The sequence below is a fragment of the Silene latifolia genome, chromosome 11, assembly GCF_048544455.1.
Source record: "Silene latifolia isolate original U9 population chromosome 11, ASM4854445v1, whole genome shotgun sequence".
Classification (NCBI taxonomy): domain Eukaryota; kingdom Viridiplantae; phylum Streptophyta; class Magnoliopsida; order Caryophyllales; family Caryophyllaceae; genus Silene; species Silene latifolia.
The window spans coordinates 171,534,976-171,555,306 of NC_133536.1; the positions used below are offsets into that span (position 1 = coordinate 171,534,976).

The 20,331-nt window shown below is 38.0% G+C and overlaps 1 protein-coding gene and 1 pseudogene across 2 annotated transcripts; both read right to left on the reverse strand.

Moving 5' to 3' along the window:
* Window positions 1-165: 165 nt before the first annotated feature.
* Window positions 166-5,857, reverse strand: LOC141612083 (uncharacterized). 2 transcript variants are annotated; one of them, XM_074430794.1, is made up of 4 exons: window positions 5,740-5,857; window positions 4,754-5,050; window positions 3,002-3,060; window positions 166-1,298 (listed from the first exon to the last, which is right to left on the reverse strand). In XM_074430794.1, the coding sequence occupies exons 2-4, from the start codon at window positions 5,006-5,008 to the stop codon at window positions 389-391; spliced, it is 1,224 nt and encodes a 407-aa protein (XP_074286895.1). In that variant the 5' UTR covers window positions 5,009-5,050; window positions 5,740-5,857; the 3' UTR covers window positions 166-388. The 2 variants fall into 2 exon arrangements, with proteins under 2 accessions (XP_074286895.1, XP_074286896.1); XM_074430795.1 differs by having other exon boundaries at window positions 4,754-5,038; window positions 5,740-5,856.
* A 4,423-nt stretch (window positions 5,858-10,280) lies between these two features.
* Window positions 10,281-11,744, reverse strand: LOC141614352 (SAP-like protein BP-73; annotated as a pseudogene).
* Window positions 11,745-20,331: the final 8,587 nt, after the last annotated feature.

A 20,331-nucleotide genomic window follows, 5' to 3' on the forward strand; every position in this document is an offset into this window, starting at 1 on the left:
GCCTTCAGATTCTTGTTTTCTTATCCATGTGACCCGAACCCGACCCTTCCCTTTTTCATGTTTTTTTTATTATTAATCATATGTTGGCTACACTGGAAGCTTCCTGTAGCAGACTCGGCACGGATTCAAATTACCGGGAAAAAAAAACAAGCTAATGACAGATAATTCAGAATAATAACTCACATTACTCAGTTCTCGTATCCCGTTTACTCGTTTCTGGGGAAAACTTTGGTCGCACCAATATGAGATACTTCCAGAAACAGCCAGTTATTGATAATTAATACACAAACTATATGAAACGGTTACATGTAAAACCATCTCATACAAGACTTACGGGAATAGGAAAAAAAAAAAGGACGTGCAATGAAATAACGCTAGTAGGCTTGCATCAGTCCTGTTTGCCTCCAAAGCTACCACGTCTCTCAGACTGCCACCCATAATTCCTTCCATCATTATTCATATCAGCTGACATGTAATTATTTTGATGCTGCATTATATGAGGAGGTGGTGGTCCCGGTGGAGGTGGTGGTGGGCCTGAAGGCATGCCTTGGGGTGCTCCCAGTAGACCTTGTCCGTTTTGGCTAGCTTCAAAAGGAGCGTTGTTAGGTCCAGCATTCCAAGGACGAGAATAACCTTCTTGGAAATTCACAGGACCTCCTGGTCCAGGTGTGAAGCCCATTACTGATCCTTGATCTGATCCAACTTCTGGTGTCGAGTCTGATCGTGTCAGATCATATGGGGCAGGCCCACCATAAAACGGTGGAGCTCCATCAGATGGAAAAGGAGGGAAACCAAATGGAGGCGGGCCCATCATCATTGGATTTGGATTACCATGCATTTGAAAATTAGGAGGTTGTTGAGGGTACATTTGTGGGTCAGGATTTTGCTGCTGCTGCATACCAATAGGCCAGTGATCAGGCTGAGGCTCAGACGGGTTTGGCTGCCATTGAGGTGGCAGTTTTGGATGCATAAGTGGTCGAAGAGGAGGTTGGTCTCTCGGTTGTGGGCGGCGATTTTTATCATCACGATCATTGGACGGAGGATCTGAATTAGACGGCCAGCCAGGCCTTGGTGGACCACGAAGATCCATCGTTGGAGCCTGTTTACTGCCTGATACCTCGGGTTCATTATAATATTCCTTCTTCATATTAGGCTGAAGCAAGTCAGAATGGCTATTGTATATATGAGACTCAAAATCGGACTTTTTCAGGAAAGACTTGAGGCAATGAGGAGCAGCACAAATAAATATCCCTTCCATCATTTTGATTGTTTGAATTTTCTGGATCCGTTCATCGCATCTGCCACACACAAAAACTGTGAATTTTGTACTCAAAGGCTCAAAGCACCCTCCCGGTTGACTATACCCCTGAGAACATGACTGAGACTCTACGAAGACAACAAACAGTCTACAAATACATTGGAAAAGGGCGGGTAACAAGCTAGAAACAAGAGGAAACACGTTCTCATTCACAAAATTTCCTTGCAATTTTTCATTCAAAACTCGAAAGAGTAACAAACAGATCGACGAACTAAAGTACAGACTAAGGCATTGTTATTTTGGAGTGAAGGGACGTAAAGGGGTAGTTTTGATGCTGACTGGTTACAGCCCACGTCCTGAGTACAAGCTGTCAATGACTTCGCCAGCTATTCAGGTTAGCTCAGCTGTGTTTGGATTGAGGGAATTGGAAGGAAAAGAAAGGGAGGGAAAGTAGGGGATTACAAATCCCTTGTTTGGATAGCAAATAAGGGTGTGCTTGGATGGAGTGAAAGGGAGGGGAGGGGAGGGAAAGGATATACAGTCCCTTGTTTGGATGACAAATGAGGTAGAAGGGAAAGAGTGGGAGGGGTTTGGAGAGATTTATTTTCCCTCCTCCAAGCCTAATGAAAATCCTTCCACCATAGGAAAGATTTGGAGGGAAAACTCCACCTCTCCATTTTCCCTCCCCTTCCCTTTCCCTCCCCTCCCTTTCCCTCCACTTTTTCTATCCAAACATACCTAAAGGTGTGTTTGGATGGCAAAAGTGAGGGAAAGGGAGGGGAGGGGCAATGGAGTGTGGTTGTTTGGGTACAATTTCCTTCCAAATTTCCTTCCAAATCTTGCCTATTGTGGAGAGATTTTGATTAGGCTTGGAGAAGGGAAATTGAATCCCTCCAAATGTCTCCCTCTCCATTTCCCTCCACCCTCATTTGCTACCCAAACAAGGGATTTTAAATCCCCTACTCTCCCCCCCTTTCTTTTCCCTCAAAATCCCTCAATCCAAAGTTCCAAACAAAAGTGGAGGGAATGGGAGGGGAGGGGGAAGGAGGGAATGGAAAGGGAGAGAAAGGAAGGGGAGGGGGAATGGGTTGTGGGTGTTTGGATACAATTTCCCTCCAAATCTTGCCTATTGTGGAGAGATTTTGATTAGGTATGGAGGAGGGAAATTGGATCCCTCCAAATCTCTCCCCCTCCATTTACCTACACCCTCATTTGCTATCCAAACAAGGGATTTTAAATCCCCTACTCTCCCTCCCTTTCTTTTCCCTCCGAATCCTTCAATCCAAGGGCTTCATAGAAACGAGAAAAAAGGATAAAAAAGAATAAGGAAATGATGAGAAAAACGTCAGAGTAACTGAAAATTAGGAAAAAGGAGAAAAATTGGGTGAAACAACAGGCAAACTTAAGCATAGTTATGGACATAATAATGACCTCTCCGGTAAGCCTCAGCCTTACTCTTAGCCATATCCATACTCTCAACAGTAACATTCAGAAGTAGACTCATGTGAGAAGTCTGAGAACGTGAAAATCTTTTTCAGGATAGGTGGTGCACCAATAGAGGTATAAAAAGAAAAATGATCACACGTACACTCATAAAATTTATTAAGTTGGCTTAATAAACTATAGTTGCAAACCAAGGATCGCTTAACAATTCAGTATATAGCTTTCAGAGTTTCAGCAACAGGAAATTTATTGGGGTTCACGTTAAGGCATAAAGAAAAATATAGTGGAGGAACTACTTACAAATAGCAGATTGAGTCACTTCTTGCACAATCAAGACAGAATGCATGCTCACAAGGGCTCTGCAAAAATTGTAAGAAAATTTAGCAAGAGAAAAATAATCAAATCACTAACTCAACATCAGGAATTCAGCACAGATAACATCATTTTCTCGTTTAATTTCATCATAATAAAATGCCCAAACAATGTAATACTTTGCGTCCCTTTTAGATTCTCTTAGATCTATGTTTCTTACTTTCTTACAATTTCCACCCAAGCCATTTTAATTGTAAGGTAAACAAATATCACAGTAGTATAACACTATCATCATCACTAGTACTTGTACCATAATACAACCAAAATACACATTCTAAACCCACTATAAGGAAGTATAGCAGATGTTTTTGTATCTAACCTGCAATGCAATTATTTTGCTGACATCAAACCACAATAATATCATTTTAAGGAAGTATAAAAAAGTAAGTTCTGTGATCACAGTATACAAACAAGTAACTGTGGCTTAAAAGGTTGCATATTGGTAAGAACATTTTTCTCATAGGAGTTCACATCACAAAGAGCTCTACACATCAAACAACAGCATGGCCACTATGAATAACATCTTCAGCATTGCCTATAAAAGCATGAACTAAATCTATTGATACCTAACTTAAAGATCAATATATATATCAAAATATCAAATTACCAGAGTAAAAATAAACGGTAGTTGTCACATATCGTTTCTAGTCATGATCATGAAATCAGTCACAGCGCAGTAATTTCAGCCGCTGCACCATAAAATCGGCAGATTCTACCTCAAAATGCAGTCTCAGTAACCTTCAAAAGCTTTAAACCAATAAAAAGTAGATGCAATGTGGCGTTGCGATCCAGTCTAAACAACATTATTACTCATCATTGAATAATGCCCAGATAATCGCCGGAGCATCATCAATGAGTTCATCATCACCACATTGACATAGGCATAGAATCGAACGTACTATAGAACATGGCAAGAAGGCGTCATGGTGTCCTTACGGATTTACTAGCGCTGTCAGATCCCCAATGTAGAATTCTTATGCTAATTGCAGATTTTGAAGATATCTCATTCCAGCTTTTTAATGGATAGAGGAAAAAAGATTTGTTGAAAAAGAAGGAAAAACCAAAATTCCTATTTTGCAAACCAAAATTCCAAACAATTCCTTAGGGAATTAACATGATTAAGTTTCTCTATGACAAGGTTGGTCCAGTATTACATTTAAATGAGAGGGAAAAACCAGTGCAGCTAAATCTTCCGGGCTGTTTAGATAAGACAGGAACAGAATTGAAACCAATTGGTGGTTCCAAGGATTATAACAATTTAGCAGAATACGTAAGAGAAATTTGAAAAAGACGAGAGACTGAAAGGACCATCCGCAAATAAAAAGGAAAAAAGTTAATGGATACTCTGTAGTAGTCTAGTACTCATTTCACCATAATTCAGTAAGCAAATTAATTAAGATATAAAAGACAAACTGACTGTCGCACGATACAGTTATAGAGCTTCAGCTTTCAGAACACTATGAAATGAATAGGTCACCACATTTGAACAAGGAGCTCAGGCATTGATCTCAGACGCTAACGATGAGTATGATATTCATAGCATGCATCAAATATATACGTAGTACAATTTATATACGGTGCAAGGCCAAATTGTAGCAGAAGTATACCAACCACCATAAAATTAAAGATTATAAAGCACATCATCCTAAGAAAGGAATAAAAGAAGTAAAAAGACCATACCAGGCGACCATAAACTGCAATAGGGAAATCACAACGAACACAAAAGTGGACTCGCTCTGCAAGCTGTCGTCGGGACCTACGACCAACAATTTTCACCATCGAAGCAGAAGTTGCAGAACCAAGACCTTTGGCCACAGGCAAATCAGCAAGAACGAGGTGATCAGGACATGCCACAGTCACTGTCTCCTCCGGCAAAGACTTGGCACCAATGCCTCCATCTACAGATGACCCTTTGTTAAGTCGAATTTGAAGCATTGTCCTCTTGCTACCACACCAATCTTCAGTCTAAAAACAACACTAACACAAATGCATGCAAACACACCAACAAATCAGCAAATCAGCCAACAAAATAGCGAATCAGTCTAACAGACAATCGGTTTAACCCAGAAAAAAAATTCTACTGAATACATGTCAGCAACCGCCAACAATACATCAAATCACTCGAAAATAAGAACCACTTGCAATAAATTTTAACCTTGATTCAGAAAGAAGTATATCGTGTTTTCCTTTCTCTTTCACTTGATTTAATTTCATTATTTTACTTATCATTGACAGGTTAAGATGATAATTCATACTAGTAACTAGCCTACCCAAAATCATCATTTTTTACCTTGATAATTCATTATTTTACTTATCATTGACGGTCTCAGATAATTCATACTAACCGATCCAAAATCATCATTTTGGAATTAAGGCTCTATTGTCATGTATCCAAGCATACCCTTCAATCAACTACACCAATAAGGAATACCCTACGCCCGCCACACCATATCATATAAGTACCTAGCTAACACGAGAAGCTATCGGCTTTCCAACACAACAACAACAACAACCTAATTAAAAACTAAAACTAAGTACAGATGTTCATCAACAATTCAATCAAATAACATATAATTAGGGTTTTAAAATTAGGCATAATAAAGTTCAATTAGCGATAGACTTGAAAGTATGAGCATTAGGAATTAATGAACAGTAAGGAAACATACCAGCGATATAATTAGGGTTTATTTGTTAGGATCAATTGTAAAATTCCGAGGGAAATTTGAGGGTGTCGTACTGTCGTTCACTCCTTTGGGGCATCCGATATATTCAGTTGTTTTAATTGATTTTGATTTATGATGTTCGCTTGTATATAAACTACTTTAGATCCCGCGCAATAAATGTGCGGTATTTATAAAGTTACTAATATAGTCCGAGAAAAAGGATTATACATTGGATGTACTACATCATATTTAATAACTTTTTGAGTTTTTGTGTATTTTTTTTCGAGTATTATAGAGTTTATAAATTACATTTTAGTTTTATGATGTCAAAAATCAAATCTTTTTGAGCTTATATGTAATTTTTTTGAGTTATAATGTAACTTTTTCAGATTAAAGTTTAAGTAAATAAACTCAAAAACTTTAAAATAAAACTCAAAAATTTTAGATTAAAACTCAAAAACATTATATTAATGCTCAAAAACTACAACATCTGATGTACTACATCAGATGTATAATCCACTTACTGAGACCGACCCGTGCAATATATGCACGGTATTTATAAAGTTTTACTTTTTACTTTTTAGTGTATTATTTAAGAATTTAAGTTGACAATTCACTTATTTTTCAGGTTTCTCCTTAATGTATTTAGATTAGAGAAATAAATAAAATTTAAATTGTAAGAAGTAATAAAATGAGTATTTTTTTTGATTTTTTTTTTTTGTTTTTAACCGAGAAATTAATGATGTTAATTTACAAATATTTACTAATAACATATTTTTTAGCTGCTAATTTTTATCATAAAGAGTCAATGAATTTTAATATTTACTAATACCATATTTTTTAGCCGCAACTTTTTATCATAAAAAGTCAATAATTTTTATCAATAAGTTCTTTAAAAAAAAAGAATTTCCTTATCTTGAAAAGATCGGAAATAAATTTGTGCAGAATGTGAAATATTAAATGTTATAAATATTTAAATACAAAAGATTATATCCATTTATAACTTATCATGTCACACCTATATTATATGCTAAAAATACCAAGCAATATCCTAGGAAATATGTTTTAGGCGGGAAAAGTTGGAGTTTCGCCTATTCATTTAGTAAATAGGGGATATTTGGTTGAGACGGTTTTAAATGGAGTGTGATTGTTTTCTTTTGTGAATTGAATTCGTTTTTATGCAAATTTGGTGTAAATACGTCAACATTAGAATGTTTTTGATTTTAGGTAAATAGACTTTCATTCTAGATAAATTAGGATTCTTATCCTCTACATGTTTAAAGAGTAGCATTTTTCAATCCCTGGTGTTATGAAATTATGTAGAAGCGATATTTTTGCGAGTATTGCAAGTTGTAAGTTCCTACATACCGAGTACTAGACAAGCCCACTTAGTAACGGGCTAGTGCCGGACCGGGCTGGACGTTTGTATATTTTTTTCATTTTTTGCTTGAACCGGGCCGGGCCGAGAAAGTCGTGGCACTAGCCCGGCACTAGGGGATGCCCTAATGTTGGGATGGGTTGTACCGTGTGTTGACCGGGCCACCATTTTTTGGCCCACAAACACGGGCTGGACTGGGCTAGCCCAACGTTGAACACCTCTACCGAATACTATCAAATCACCACTTATATACTCCGTATGACATTCTTTTTTTTTTTTGCCAAGTGGAAAACTAGTACTCTGTATCTGTTACAAATCAAAGGCTACAACAGCTCATATGACATTCTTGTATGACATAGTTTATGAACTAAATAAACAAAATAAGTATGTAAACCGATCTCATTTATGTATTGTCTCACCCGAGTATGTGGCCATTCGATAGCCAATCTCTTAAAATTGGTATGAAAAATCATTTTCGTCTGGTGGTTAAGACAGACCTCCTATAGGTCGAATGTTTAAATTTGCTCACTTCTTTGTATTTCGTCTATAATGAGTAAGGAGTCGAATGTACACTACAACAAATAAGAACAAAGGCGACCATAGAAGGCGACTGTTCTCAGTCGCCATTATAAATACAGCGACTAACAACCGTCGCCCGTACTTGGTAGCAAGGTCTAGTCGCCTTTGGCGACGGGTCATAGTCGCTAAATTTGGCGACTGATTTTTTAAAAGCGGGCGATTGATAACCGTCGCCAAATTGGTGACTGACTTTTCTATTCAGTCGCCAATTTGGCGACTGTCATCCGTCGCCAATAACTGGCCACGTCACCTCCATATGGGGGCAATTGGCGACGGGCTTCAGTCGCCAATTCGGCGACGGTTATCAGTCGCCATTTTGGCGACCGTTTTCAGTCGCCATTTTTAATTTTACATCAGAAGGTTGGCGAATGTTTTCCGTCGCCATTTGCCCAGTTTCAGTTGCCAATTGTACATGTTTTTTAGCCTAAAAATCGTTTTTGGCCTAGCCAAATACGTAAAAACCTGCAAATAAACCAACACCACCAGCAGAGAACACAAGGGAAGCCAAACACGACCAAATTTTATAAATAAAACCATGTTTCATACACACAAGTACGAGTTTTGGTGCTCTAACATCATCCGAAAATAACGTTTTCTCTAAAAAGCTACATAACCGGGAAACTTGCTCCCGCTCCACGAACTCCCTTTACAAATCCACGAACTCCCTTTACAAATCTAGCGATATGACGTTTCTTCTTATCTACTCTTTCTTCGTACATCCAGCTACGTTCAGATCTCTTCATTTTAATCTAGACAATATATAGCAAACTAACCATTTTAAATAATATTTAATTTCTACAAAAAAAATTTACTTTAAATTTGTACTAACTTATCACATTATAGTACATCAACTATGGTTATCTCATCCTCCATTTTATGCTAACTTCAAGATTTCAACTGGGTCCTTATCACTCCAACCTAAACCCATCAATGTACGTTTCGAGTCACTAGCAAACACACATTTGTGATTTATTAATGAGAAAAAAAATTCGGCAGCAATTCCCCTTAGTTCTCCAAATACACAATGTGAAATAGATTTATATTCCACATATGTATTCAGAGAACATTGAAGAAATTGCAACCAAACTCTTTTCTCATTAATAAAATCACAACTATGTGTTTACTACCTAAGTGACTTGAAACGTACAAAGACAGTCCAAAAATGGGGACTATTCAAGAATTGCTCCTAATGAGTAATTTTTGAACGGGTAATAGGTCATTATATTTTAAACAAGTTGTCAAAAATTTAAATAAAATTTTGAAAAATAAAATTTATACATCATGCTCATTCTAACTTAATTTTGTCAATTATAAGTCAAATTTGTTTTATAACTAAAGTATGAAAAAAATTGGCAATACTAACATTATACTACCTTCAACAATACTAACATTATACTACCTTCAACAATACTAACATTATACTACCTTCAACAATACTAACATTATATACTACCTTCAACAATACTAACATTATACTACCTTCATAACACTATACTACCTTCAACAATACTAACACTATACTAACTTCAATATTACTAAAACTAAGTTACTACCTTCAATAATACTAATATTATCAAGATAACCTTCAATTACATCCCCTAATCATATGGCATTACTAATTTAACAAAACCCCCAATTTCAAACCCTAACTAAAATTAATTAAGAAAAATGCTAATTAAATTACAACTACATACATTAATAAGCATCACTAATGTATAAATTACAACTAGATACTAAATAGGCATCACAAATTAAACAAAATATGAAGGATTGAAGTAATTAAATCAATTTGAGTCGAAAACAAACCTTTAGAAAAAAGAAGAACAGTGAAGGAGGGTGGTCGGTGGTGATGTGGTGCGTGGATGTATTGCCTCTTCGGTCCGGTGGTGGTAGATGGTGGTGGCGTCGGCCGTCGGGTGTGTTGCGATTTTTTTTTTAATAGTGAAATGTTAGAATGAATGACGGGTGAAAGAAGGAAGGGAAAAAAAAACATATCAGACGATTGGCGACCGTTTCCAGTCGTCAAATTAGCCACCGTTTTCAGTCGCCAAATTGGCGACCGTTTTTCGTCGCCAATTTGGATATTATTCCGCCGCCCTTGGATTTCCTGCGGATTTTGGGATAAGATGCTACAGTCGCCAATTTGGCGACTGTTTTCCGTCGCCCGTTTTTTTTTCCTGTCGCCAAATTGGCGACTGTTCTTACAGTCGCCTACTTTAGACGCCTTTAACGTGTTTTCTTGTAGTGGTAATCAGCCTTGATGACGGACGACATACTTCATCGAGAAGAAAATGCTTCAAGCATACATCATAAAGTAGTAGTTCAATCTCTCCCCTTTCATCCATCCTACATAAGTGTATTACAGTAGCAAAACTTTCTAACAGTAGTTTTACAAAAACAAATTTCTTGACAGGAAAAACATGGAGGCATAGCCCAAAACTCTCAGTTATATGCCTATACTAAACAGTAGACTACAGATCATCAAGCAAAAGATTAAAACAATTACTTTCCTTTGACCTAAGTACCTAACTCGACATAATAACTTGTAAAAAAAAAGTAAAAACCAAAAAAAAATAACTTGTTCATCTCTCGTGACCTTAAGGTGGCTTTGCCATTAGTCACTTAGACATTATGAATCATCACTGAGCAGCCCAACGAGCTCAGACTTCTTTAGCTTAGAGAACCCTTTCATGCCTCGAGCTTTAGCGAGCACCTTTAACTCTACTATTTTCATACTATTCAAATCATTGAGCTCGATACGTTGTTTACTTGTATCTTTTTCATCGTTAACAACTTCTTCAACATCTAAATCATCGGCCTTCAATAAGGTGGCTGTTTCGTCTACAAACTCATTTTCAGGATCCAATTCTTCTTCTTCTTCTTCTTCTTCTTCTTCTTCTTCTTCTTCTTCTTCTTCTTCTTCTTGTTCTAGCCCTGATGTTATATCTATTTCTGATTCCAAATCAGAATCGGATTCATAATCAGTGACTGGTTCATAATGAGTTTCGTTCATGTTTACGTCAAGCTCAGTCTGAGTTAGCGAATCATAAGTATATTCACTAGAGACAATCGGCTCATATTTGACCCTTGGGACTGGAGACCTACGCCTGAAATTTGAAACAGGCCTGCCAACCGAAGGTCTATGGGTTTCTTGCGGCTCTTCCTTAACACTTTTAGGTCTTGTAAATCTCTTGTTCTTATCTCCGACCGATTTAGCATTCGGTCTAGTACGGTCAACACTGAACTCACTGCCATTGCCACCATTAACTTTTCTTTGACCTTGCTCGGCTGAATGTTTTCTCAGGAGGTTAAGAAGGGAATCAACTATTTCACTCTCTTTACTTTGTACTTCAATTGCTCCAAACTTGTTCTCTTCTTTGACAGCCGCCCTTTCACGAAGCTTGGCCTAGACCTTCCGAAAAAGTTCAAAAATATCTCCATCTCTTTATCCTGGAGCAGCAGTGGCATTGGGCTTTGAGTTGTTAGAAAGAGAAAGTATTGGCCCGTTTTTTGTTGATACAAGTTCAGATTCATCAAGGTTCTCAGAGTTGTCTCTCTCTTCATTGTATTTGTTCCTACTTCTAGAGAATATATTCCTATTATGCCTAAAGTCCGGATTTCTACTCTGACCACCAGAACCTGCCTTGCAGACAAACGACGCATGCTTAAAAGAACACTTGGCAAAAATCACTTTTGCCGGAAATGATTTAAATCTACTTCCAGAACAAGGTGATATGGAGATTGCTCTCCTAGATACTCCATAGCAAGGGAATGAGAGAAAACCAAACCATGAAATACATGTAAAAATCACACAAACTCTAGAATGAAAGCGTGATAGAGCACAAACATTGAACCCACACCCCTAGGCCCTAACCACAAGTGGTATGCATGGATACAATAGTAAAACCAATTGCGAGTTCATCTTCCACAAAACATTGGTAGTCATCTACTCATATGACTAACTCATTTTGAATCCCGAAAAAAGATCTCAACCTAGAAAGTCAGAGAAAAAGACATATCATATCATATCATTAACAACATCTTACAGCATGATCTTCAATAATCTAAACTAGTACATCTCTTTAACTACCCATGATCAAGTCAAAGACACAGTGCTGGAAAAATGCAAATATACTGGTCAAACTCACATTAATTGAAGAAACACCAGAATGCTGGCATATCAATCCTCCATCAGGCTAAGGATAATGTACCATACATAAGTTTTCAAAATTCATCTCCGAATTATCATTGGCATTAGAAATAACTATACCCGCAAAAATATATGCTCAACTTTGCAATAAGAAGCCCACAACTCGACAGATAAATTAGAAACGACATATGCAAAAACCATCACGAAATTAGTAATCCTAGGTAGGACAAGATAACTCAAAGGAACTCTGAAATCACATTATAGCGAAGTAAAAGCGCGACTTCCCCTAATTCTTTTCCTAGATTCTAATTATGAAAAAATCAAATAACAAGCCATTTCACGGCATTTGGCATTTCTATATACACTTGGTGAGCATCATCAATAGCTCTACTAAAACACCCAAATTTTCGCGAAAGTTAATAACTTTATAACACAAACACAAACACCAATTTAAAGAAGCGCTACATACAGTTTGCCCACTTACTCATTTACTCCCCCTGATTCAATTTTCGCGAAAGTTCAAAACCAATTAAAAGGAGTGTTGCCGCCCACCCAACTCATTACTTCTTCCGACTCATCTTGTTCTTTACGATTATTTCTCTTTCTTATAAGAGTACGTTAATCAAACAAAACAATCAGATGAATCAGATAAATTAATTTGCAAGTCTACTTCCTCAGGAACAGTATCATGATTAATCCGTCTCTTAACGGAGCGAGCGAGGGACTATCAGGAATTATCGCCCCACTAAACAACAACTTTACGAGAATACTTCAATTAAAACCCTCACATTTGTTCCGATTTACTCTATTACATTAACAATTCACACACCCATGATTTCAATTGGAAATGTAAATGATGGAACTATAAGAAAAAGGGTACCTTGAAGATTGGTAGAGATAATTTTTAGGGCAGGAGACATGACCTTCAAATGGTGTTTTAATGGCGGCGTTTTTTATTTGAATTTCTTCAACAACTTTATATATGGAGTATATCCGATTGAGTTTCATTATTTGGCGCTTTGCACTTGGGACTTGGAAGCTACACGTCTTCTCCTAAATATATGTCGATCAACAAGTTCTTACTTTGATTGGTGCTTATTTTGGTAGCAACAAATGGACACGGAGACATCTCATCAAATGTACGAGTAGGACATAAAGGCAATGTTATGTTTATTGCCTGGGTACATGGCCATGGCTCGGGCCAATAATAAATAAATATATATATGTATAAATATATAGTTAATTTAAAGAGGTAGCTTAATTGGTAAATATAAATACAAAAAAATTTATTTGTGAAAACACGGGTTTTTCTCCTCTTATAGAGCTTATGGACAATTATGTGTTTTATAGTAAGTCTCATTGAAGATGGGCATATCTGTCACAAACTAAAGACGGGTCAGGTAATACCCAAGTGGGTAGATAAGACATAAGCAGAATGCTACGGATATGCCCGTCTTCAATGAGACTTTGTATTTTTGGTATACTCCATATTTGTTATGTTCATTTTCCCTCGACTTACATATTATCTCTTTGTTTTCAATAATTTATGACTGATCTTCCAATAAAGCATTTTGCTCTTTATTTTTTAATGCTCTCATCCTTTTTATTTCTTCTTCATAAAAAAAAGTAAGTTATGGTAGTACTTTACATTTTAACAATAATTTTATTTTATGACTAATATAATTTTTCGGCCCCCTGACAATTTCCATTCGAGCTTCGTTCCTGCACTAGGACATGAGAATACTTATTTAATTTTTGAAATAATACTCCCTCCATTTTCTTTTTATCTTCTCACTTTAATAAAATACTTCTAGTCTACTACTCCCTTCTATTCTCTAAGATTTTTCGCATTTCCTAAAGCGGCAAATTCCCAACGATCTTCCATTTTTCTTATTTGTCTATCATTTGTAATTATTTTTTTTGCTCTTTGTTGGGATCCTGCTCATCGCTTAGACTAATGCATTTCTGTTTAATGGATTGAAGCGTTAGGTCCAATAGCCTTGGCCATCTAAACGCTGCGTTTGATTCCTTCTTTTGTATTTTTTTCCCTTTTTCACGCCTACACTCCTTTGTACTATGTTTGTTACCTCTCTCTCATACCATACTCTACAAATAAGTCTCCCATATTACGGGTATATCCATCACAAGCTTGTGAGTGTTGTGACAGGTCAAATGAACCCACATGGGTAGATAATGTAACACCCCCATACACCAAGGTGCCTTACCAAGTACCACCCCAGTGTATAAAGGTGCTACCATCTCGGTTTTCAGAGGTAAGTAGATCAAATAAATAATAGTAAAACATTTATTAAATAGCTTTATACGTTACATTAATAATCAACGTGACAAACATACAACATAGACAACTGAAGGGACTACTAGACATGAATGACAGCGATATCTACTTCGGTAGCATGATGACTCGATTTCCTTCCATGTCCCGCAAGCATCAAGACTAGCTATACCTGCTAAACAACTTCTCACCATCCCCAAATGGATCATCACAGTTTTGAAAACACAACACGGGGTCAGTTCACTGAATAATAAAGATAAGCAAATACAACAAAGATAAACCAGCTGTTCCATCATAAATCTCCAACTCCCAATCACATCTCCCAACTGACTACACACTAAAGTGTGTAGCCCTGCCAGTGGGGGACCATAGCCTTACCCACCTAAGCCCCGCTCATCACACGAGTGATAACCCATGTTGTAATACTACGGTTTTCCTAAGCCTGGTATTCGGCCGAGTATGGACTACTCGGTCGAGTAAAGTGTGTCGTGTATCCTGTTTGGCTACTGCCCAGGAACACTCGACCGAGTATGTGGAATAATCGACCGAGTAGAGGGTACTCGGCCGAGTAAACTCTATACTCGACCGAGTATCCAGTCGGACGAGTGTTTTTCCACGGTTTGATTTGGAGATGGTTAGAATTATATAATACGCGTAATTAGTTTCTAATTATATTTTTACAAAACCTAAACACTCAACGACGTTCTAATCCTCTCCAAATCTCTCCTTATTGTGTGGATCGTTCGTGAGTCTAGTTCACCTTTCCTTGCGTCGATTATGTCGGTAAGCCTCTAATTTCGTAAGTTTCATTAATTTGTTTTTAGGGTTTTGCCCTAAATTGTGATTTGGGGGAAAGGAGTTTTGGCATGTGGTAATTGGAATTATGTGATTATTGTGTGTAGGTTACGGTGTCATGAGGAATTGCTATTGATTGCTTGTGTGTGATTGGATTGCGAAAAGGTAGGGTTTTCCTACTCAGTTACTGTTAATTGATTTAAGAATGTGATTGTATTGTGTATGACTGTTTTCTGCTGATTATCGGAGTGTTGGTGTGGTGGTGGTGGTTGTGACGATGTTGTGATGGTTGTGGTGGAGTCACTTGCGGGAGTGGCTTCACGCCCTAGTTCGCCCTTTGTGGAACCCGTCACGGGAGGGGATGTGCACACTAAGGGATAGGGTTATCGCTCGTTGATGAGCGGGATTTTAGTGGGGATTGGCTGCGGTCCCCCACTGGCGGCGTTGACTACCTGTTGCGATGGGTAGTCTGGCAGGGCTACACACTTTGGTGTGTAGTTGATCGGTTCCGTTCGTGTTCATAATTAAAGGTGTGGTCATTGGGTTACGTCCGAATCAAACACAATTTATAGCTTCACAAACAACTCTACAATTAGTAAAGAGGCAAGTAAAGGTCGGATCCCAAGGGATGGGAATTCAGATGAGATTTCAATTGGAACTAGCGGTGTCTTAGGGGTGTCACAAATTGGGTTGATGTAGAAGGTCACTAACTAAAATAGCAATGAAAATAAACAAGTAAGATGAAATAAAAGGGGTGTAAACAATTGATTAAAAAGCACTAGGGTGTCATGGGATCATAGGGGAATCATGGGAATTGATCATACAAACATGTTCTCAAATCATAAGCAAGCAATTATTGTTGTGATGGATTGAGTTGGGTTATATCTTACAATCCTAGGAAAGTTTGGGTCCCGGAGCCGAATCGATTAGATTGTACAACACCTACAAGTCGACTTAGTCTTCCCTACTCAACAACATGCATGGTCTAATGAGACTCGAGTTGGTTTATGTTTTACAAGTCTCATTGAAAAGGTAAGTGATGGTGGTAAATGCAAGGATTCATAGGCTCACATTTCATCAAACATAACATGTGCATGAGTTGAGATCAAAACAAGCAAGCAAATAAACCATGAAAGCATATTAATTTAAGCATGAATCATTCCCCATGTTGGTTTCCCCTAATCACCCATTAACCCTAGCTAAGAGACTACTCACTCATTATCATGTTGATCATGCTAGCAAGGTTGTCAATCATACCAACAAAATGAAATATGATGAATAAATGAAAGTAATTAACAATAATTAAAAGGGATTAAGAGAATTATACCTACTAATGATTCCAATAATAAAGCAAAGATAAAAGAAGTACTTGATGCTTGATTGAGAGGTTGTCAATCTCCCAATAATAACCCAAATAATCTTCAATTACCCAAAATAAAGGATGAACAAAAGAGAGATTAAGGAAATAAAACTTGTATTAGAACTTGATTAATTGTTGATTATAAAATTAAAGAGAGATTTGATTGATATTAACTACTCTAAGAATTGATAAGAAGAACATGCTCTCCTAATTAGACTAATGGGGTATTTATAGTGGAAATTAGGGAGGATGCATTAGGGTTAACTAAGGGCTAAACTAGTAATTACACTTTTGAGATTGAGCAGGGAGGAGCCGGTATTTTTCGAAGGAAGGGCTTCTTTCTTTGTAGCTTGGGGAAGACGAAATTGCGCTGTAGAGGAATCCGAGCGGATAGGAGTCGGGACGGGCGGATTCTGGCGGTGGAATCCGAGCGGATTCAAGAGAATCCGGGCGGATTGTGGAAGTGGAATCCGAGCGTCTTGGTGGAAAACCGCACGGATTGTGCAGGTGGAGGACGGCCGGATTGGGGACAATCCGCACGGATTGTGCCTCAGCAGGATTTCTTCTTCTTTTCTTGATAAATTCCTTGGGGATTTCCTTGAGGACTCAAGGATCCTTTCTCAACATTGCTCATCTACTATAATATGTACAAAGGCCTTCTAATCTTGTCTCTCCTTGATGCTTGGTCATTGGATTCGATCAATTTAGTCTCGTTTTGCCATGAAAATGCAAGATTCGTACTCCTTTCCTACCAAGGGATCAAAATCTCAAAGAATATGCAAAACAAAGAACTAAAGCTAATAAATGACCCAAATATGCACTAAAAAGCATGGGAACAAGGCTAATTCGGGGGCTAAATATGCGCTAATTATGGTCACATCAAATATCCCCAAACCGAACCTTTGCTCGTCCCGAGTAAAGAGGTGACAAAGACTAGGACCATTATTTAAACTAACCTAATAACATAGCCGATATGAGACAATTAGCGGGTCTCACTCCGCCCCTTCAACTCACAACAAGACAACCATGAGGTAGGATGCCTTCTTGCAAGGCAAGGTGGGTCTTGCCAAAATGGCGACACATCCAAACATTAAGCACAAACAATCACATAATGGATGTATTTACAAAAGAATAGGCACTTCCTCATCAAGCGGCGGAGGCACTAAAGAGGAACAAATTTAAGAGCATGTAATCCTTCACAAATACTAGTTCAACAAATTACTAAGGCTAAGAGGATGGCACTAAATCACCTCCAAATGGTGTTAAACTAGACTACTTTCGTCCTCAATTTCCAAATGCTTTTGTCAAGAGCGATCGGATGGTGGTGGAATGATGATCCCTATGATGCTAGTAGCATATGACATGACAAGTCTCGAATTCTCTACAAAAGTAAAGGTCATGGATCGTCCCAAGCTCGACCAAGTGGCTTGACAAAAAAGGCTTTTTGGGAATGAAATGCTCAAATCTTTATACACAACGGGTGGATATGGCTAGTATTCAAAATTGTCCTCATTTCACTTTCACATTTCAAAAATTTAAGATGGGATTTGTCCCTTCCGGGCTAGTGTCCTTTGCTTTCGCCAATCGCTTATTAGGCAACCGGTTAACCTCTAGACAATAGCTTTTCGGGGTGATAGTCACTCTGTCTCTGGGCGGCCGAATTCACAACCGTGTGGGGGCCCAATTCAATGGATCCCGCACCAAAGCACATCGAAGTGGTACGCCTCCATCAAAACAGTTTAAATTTCTCAACATTCAACAATTCATAACATTTGAGGTTTCCTTGGCATTAAATTTCTTCCACATGATAAAATTTCTTTGAAATGAGCACTTCAAGCTTATTGATAGAAAATATTTTTGGGTTGCCTTACCACAAGGTCAATCAAGGTCACCTAGACAAGTTAACCAAGTCCACATCGCATCACGGGGTTGGATAGGTGACTCACATGCAAACCCTTGACTAGGCTTTGGGTCATGGGTCAAAAGACACTAGTATGACACTATCTAGGGTGTTTTACAACCATTCTAGTAGGCAAAGTCTTAAGTTGAACAAGTATTTATAATGGCTTAGTTGCTCTTGTCAAAGTTCCTAATTAGGCATTTCTCAAAACTTTTCTAACATGCAACTACATGCTATGATGCAACTAATATAAACATCCTAATGCAAGTGATTCTATCAACTAATATGACATATAAACTAAATGCAAGTCCTAAGTTCACATTGTTATACCGCATCAAACAAAATAAAGCCACATAGTCATTAACATAAAGAGGAAAAAGTAGATTGGAAAGATCATACCATGCGGTCTTCAATATCCTCATGTCTCGGATGTGGCGTAGTCAATCAATGTGAACAAGGATAGAACAAACACAATATATACAAGAATATATACATGACTATACTATAAAGGAAAAGAACTTGTTTTTGGTTTTTTCAAAATTTTTCAATTTTTATGGATTTTTGAATAAGAGTTAACTTAGAATTCCCCATCCCCACACTAATTATGGGCATTGTCCTCAATGGCCAAAATGATGGGAAAATATGCAAAGATGATGCATGATTTCTACACTAAATGCAATCTACACTAAGCTACACTACATGATGCATGATTTTTGTTATGACGGAGAGGATAATTTAGATTACCTCCCGTTGTGTATGCATTAACTTCCCCAAACCGGTTTAGACACTATTGCTAATGTCGAAGGATGAGTGTAGTTCATGCACACACTATGCTTATGCATGAAACTAATTTGTCATTTTGGATTTTGAAAGTGGGAGCAATAAAATGAGAATACCTCAATGTTGCCGAGGTGTGAGTCCTCCATGATGTTAGGACTACTCCAACAATGATCAAGAAAATTTAAAACAAAGAGAGAAATAGACAAACCATGAGAGGGTAGGAGCCTCCAAGACTTGCTAATCTTCCATCATATCATCACCATCATCACTTTCCTCATTGGAAGTGGTCTCATTGCCACTTCCCTCTTCATTTGCTTCTTCACCTTCTTCCTCAACAATGTTATCATCAACTTCTTCATCATTACCAACAACCTCATCATCACCCAAAACGACCCTAGATGCACCCGGAAATAGGACTCCTCTATCCGTCCAACTAGGCAAAGGACATGATGGGTCAAGTAGTCCTTGCCTAGCTAAGTGTAAGAGGGGCGGATATTGAGCTAAGTAAGCATTTTTCCGATCTTCAAAGGCTTGCTTGTGCATTGCTTGCATGAGAAGAGTCAAGTAATCATTTCTAGCTTCAACTCCTTCCGGCTTGAACTCTTGATACTCAAAAGGGTAAGGTGGAGTGGTAATGGAAGAGGAGGGTATTTCAAGTTCACCCTTTTGTTGTTGGATAATATACTCGGCCTCTTTTGAAAGGGGAAGTAGATAATTGGTCCGGTGGACACTCAATCGACAAATTTTTGAAGGCAAAGTGAAAGAACTAGCCTCACTAGTGAGCCATCCATACTTGGTGTCAAGAGGGTTTTGGGCAACCCACTTGTACTTGTGTATCATAGTATGCATATCAACAAGATGACCACCCTCCTTTGCCTCATACTTGTTATCCTTATTGAAGTTAGGATCAAAGTGTTTAGCTAGGATAGTGACTAAGCCGCCATTCATAATAACGGTCGTGCCTTTCTTCCCACAATCAATGTTGAGCCATCTATCTACCAAGAGCCTCAAAGAGTTGAAAGGCTTGGTGTGCACTCTTCCAATGTTCAAAGCCGATTCAAGAAGAATAAAATCAAGTTTGGTGAAATGGTTGGTATCTTTCCTTGCAATAATGGTGTTTCCTATGACCTTGTGCCATACCCTTATGCCCGGATGGTGGACTAAAAGAGCACGACTCGCATGAAAGTCCTCAAACTTCCTTCCGGAAATAGCCTCCCAAAGAGGGTCGGGGTCATACTTTCCATAATTCTTAAAATAACTCGGTCCATCACTAAGACCCAAAATTTCACCCAATTCCCTAAAGGAAATGCGTCTACTAACATTAGCTAGACGAAACTCGAGGTTCTCCCTAGTCTCAACT

Bases quoted from the DNA above. Each gene is read 5' to 3' on its own strand.
- LOC141612083 (XM_074430794.1), bottom strand. From the start codon at position 5,008: ATGCTTCAAATTCGACTTAACAAAGGGTCATCTGTAGATGGAGGCATT. The intron at 3,061-4,753 runs GTATGGTCTTTT...CAATTTTTGCAG, and splicing joins TTGCAGTTTATGGTCGCCTG to AGCCCTTGTGAGCATGCATT. The intron at 1,299-3,001 runs GTAAGTAGTTCC...TGTGTGTGGCAG, and splicing joins AGTGACTCAATCTGCTATTT to ATGCGATGAACGGATCCAGA.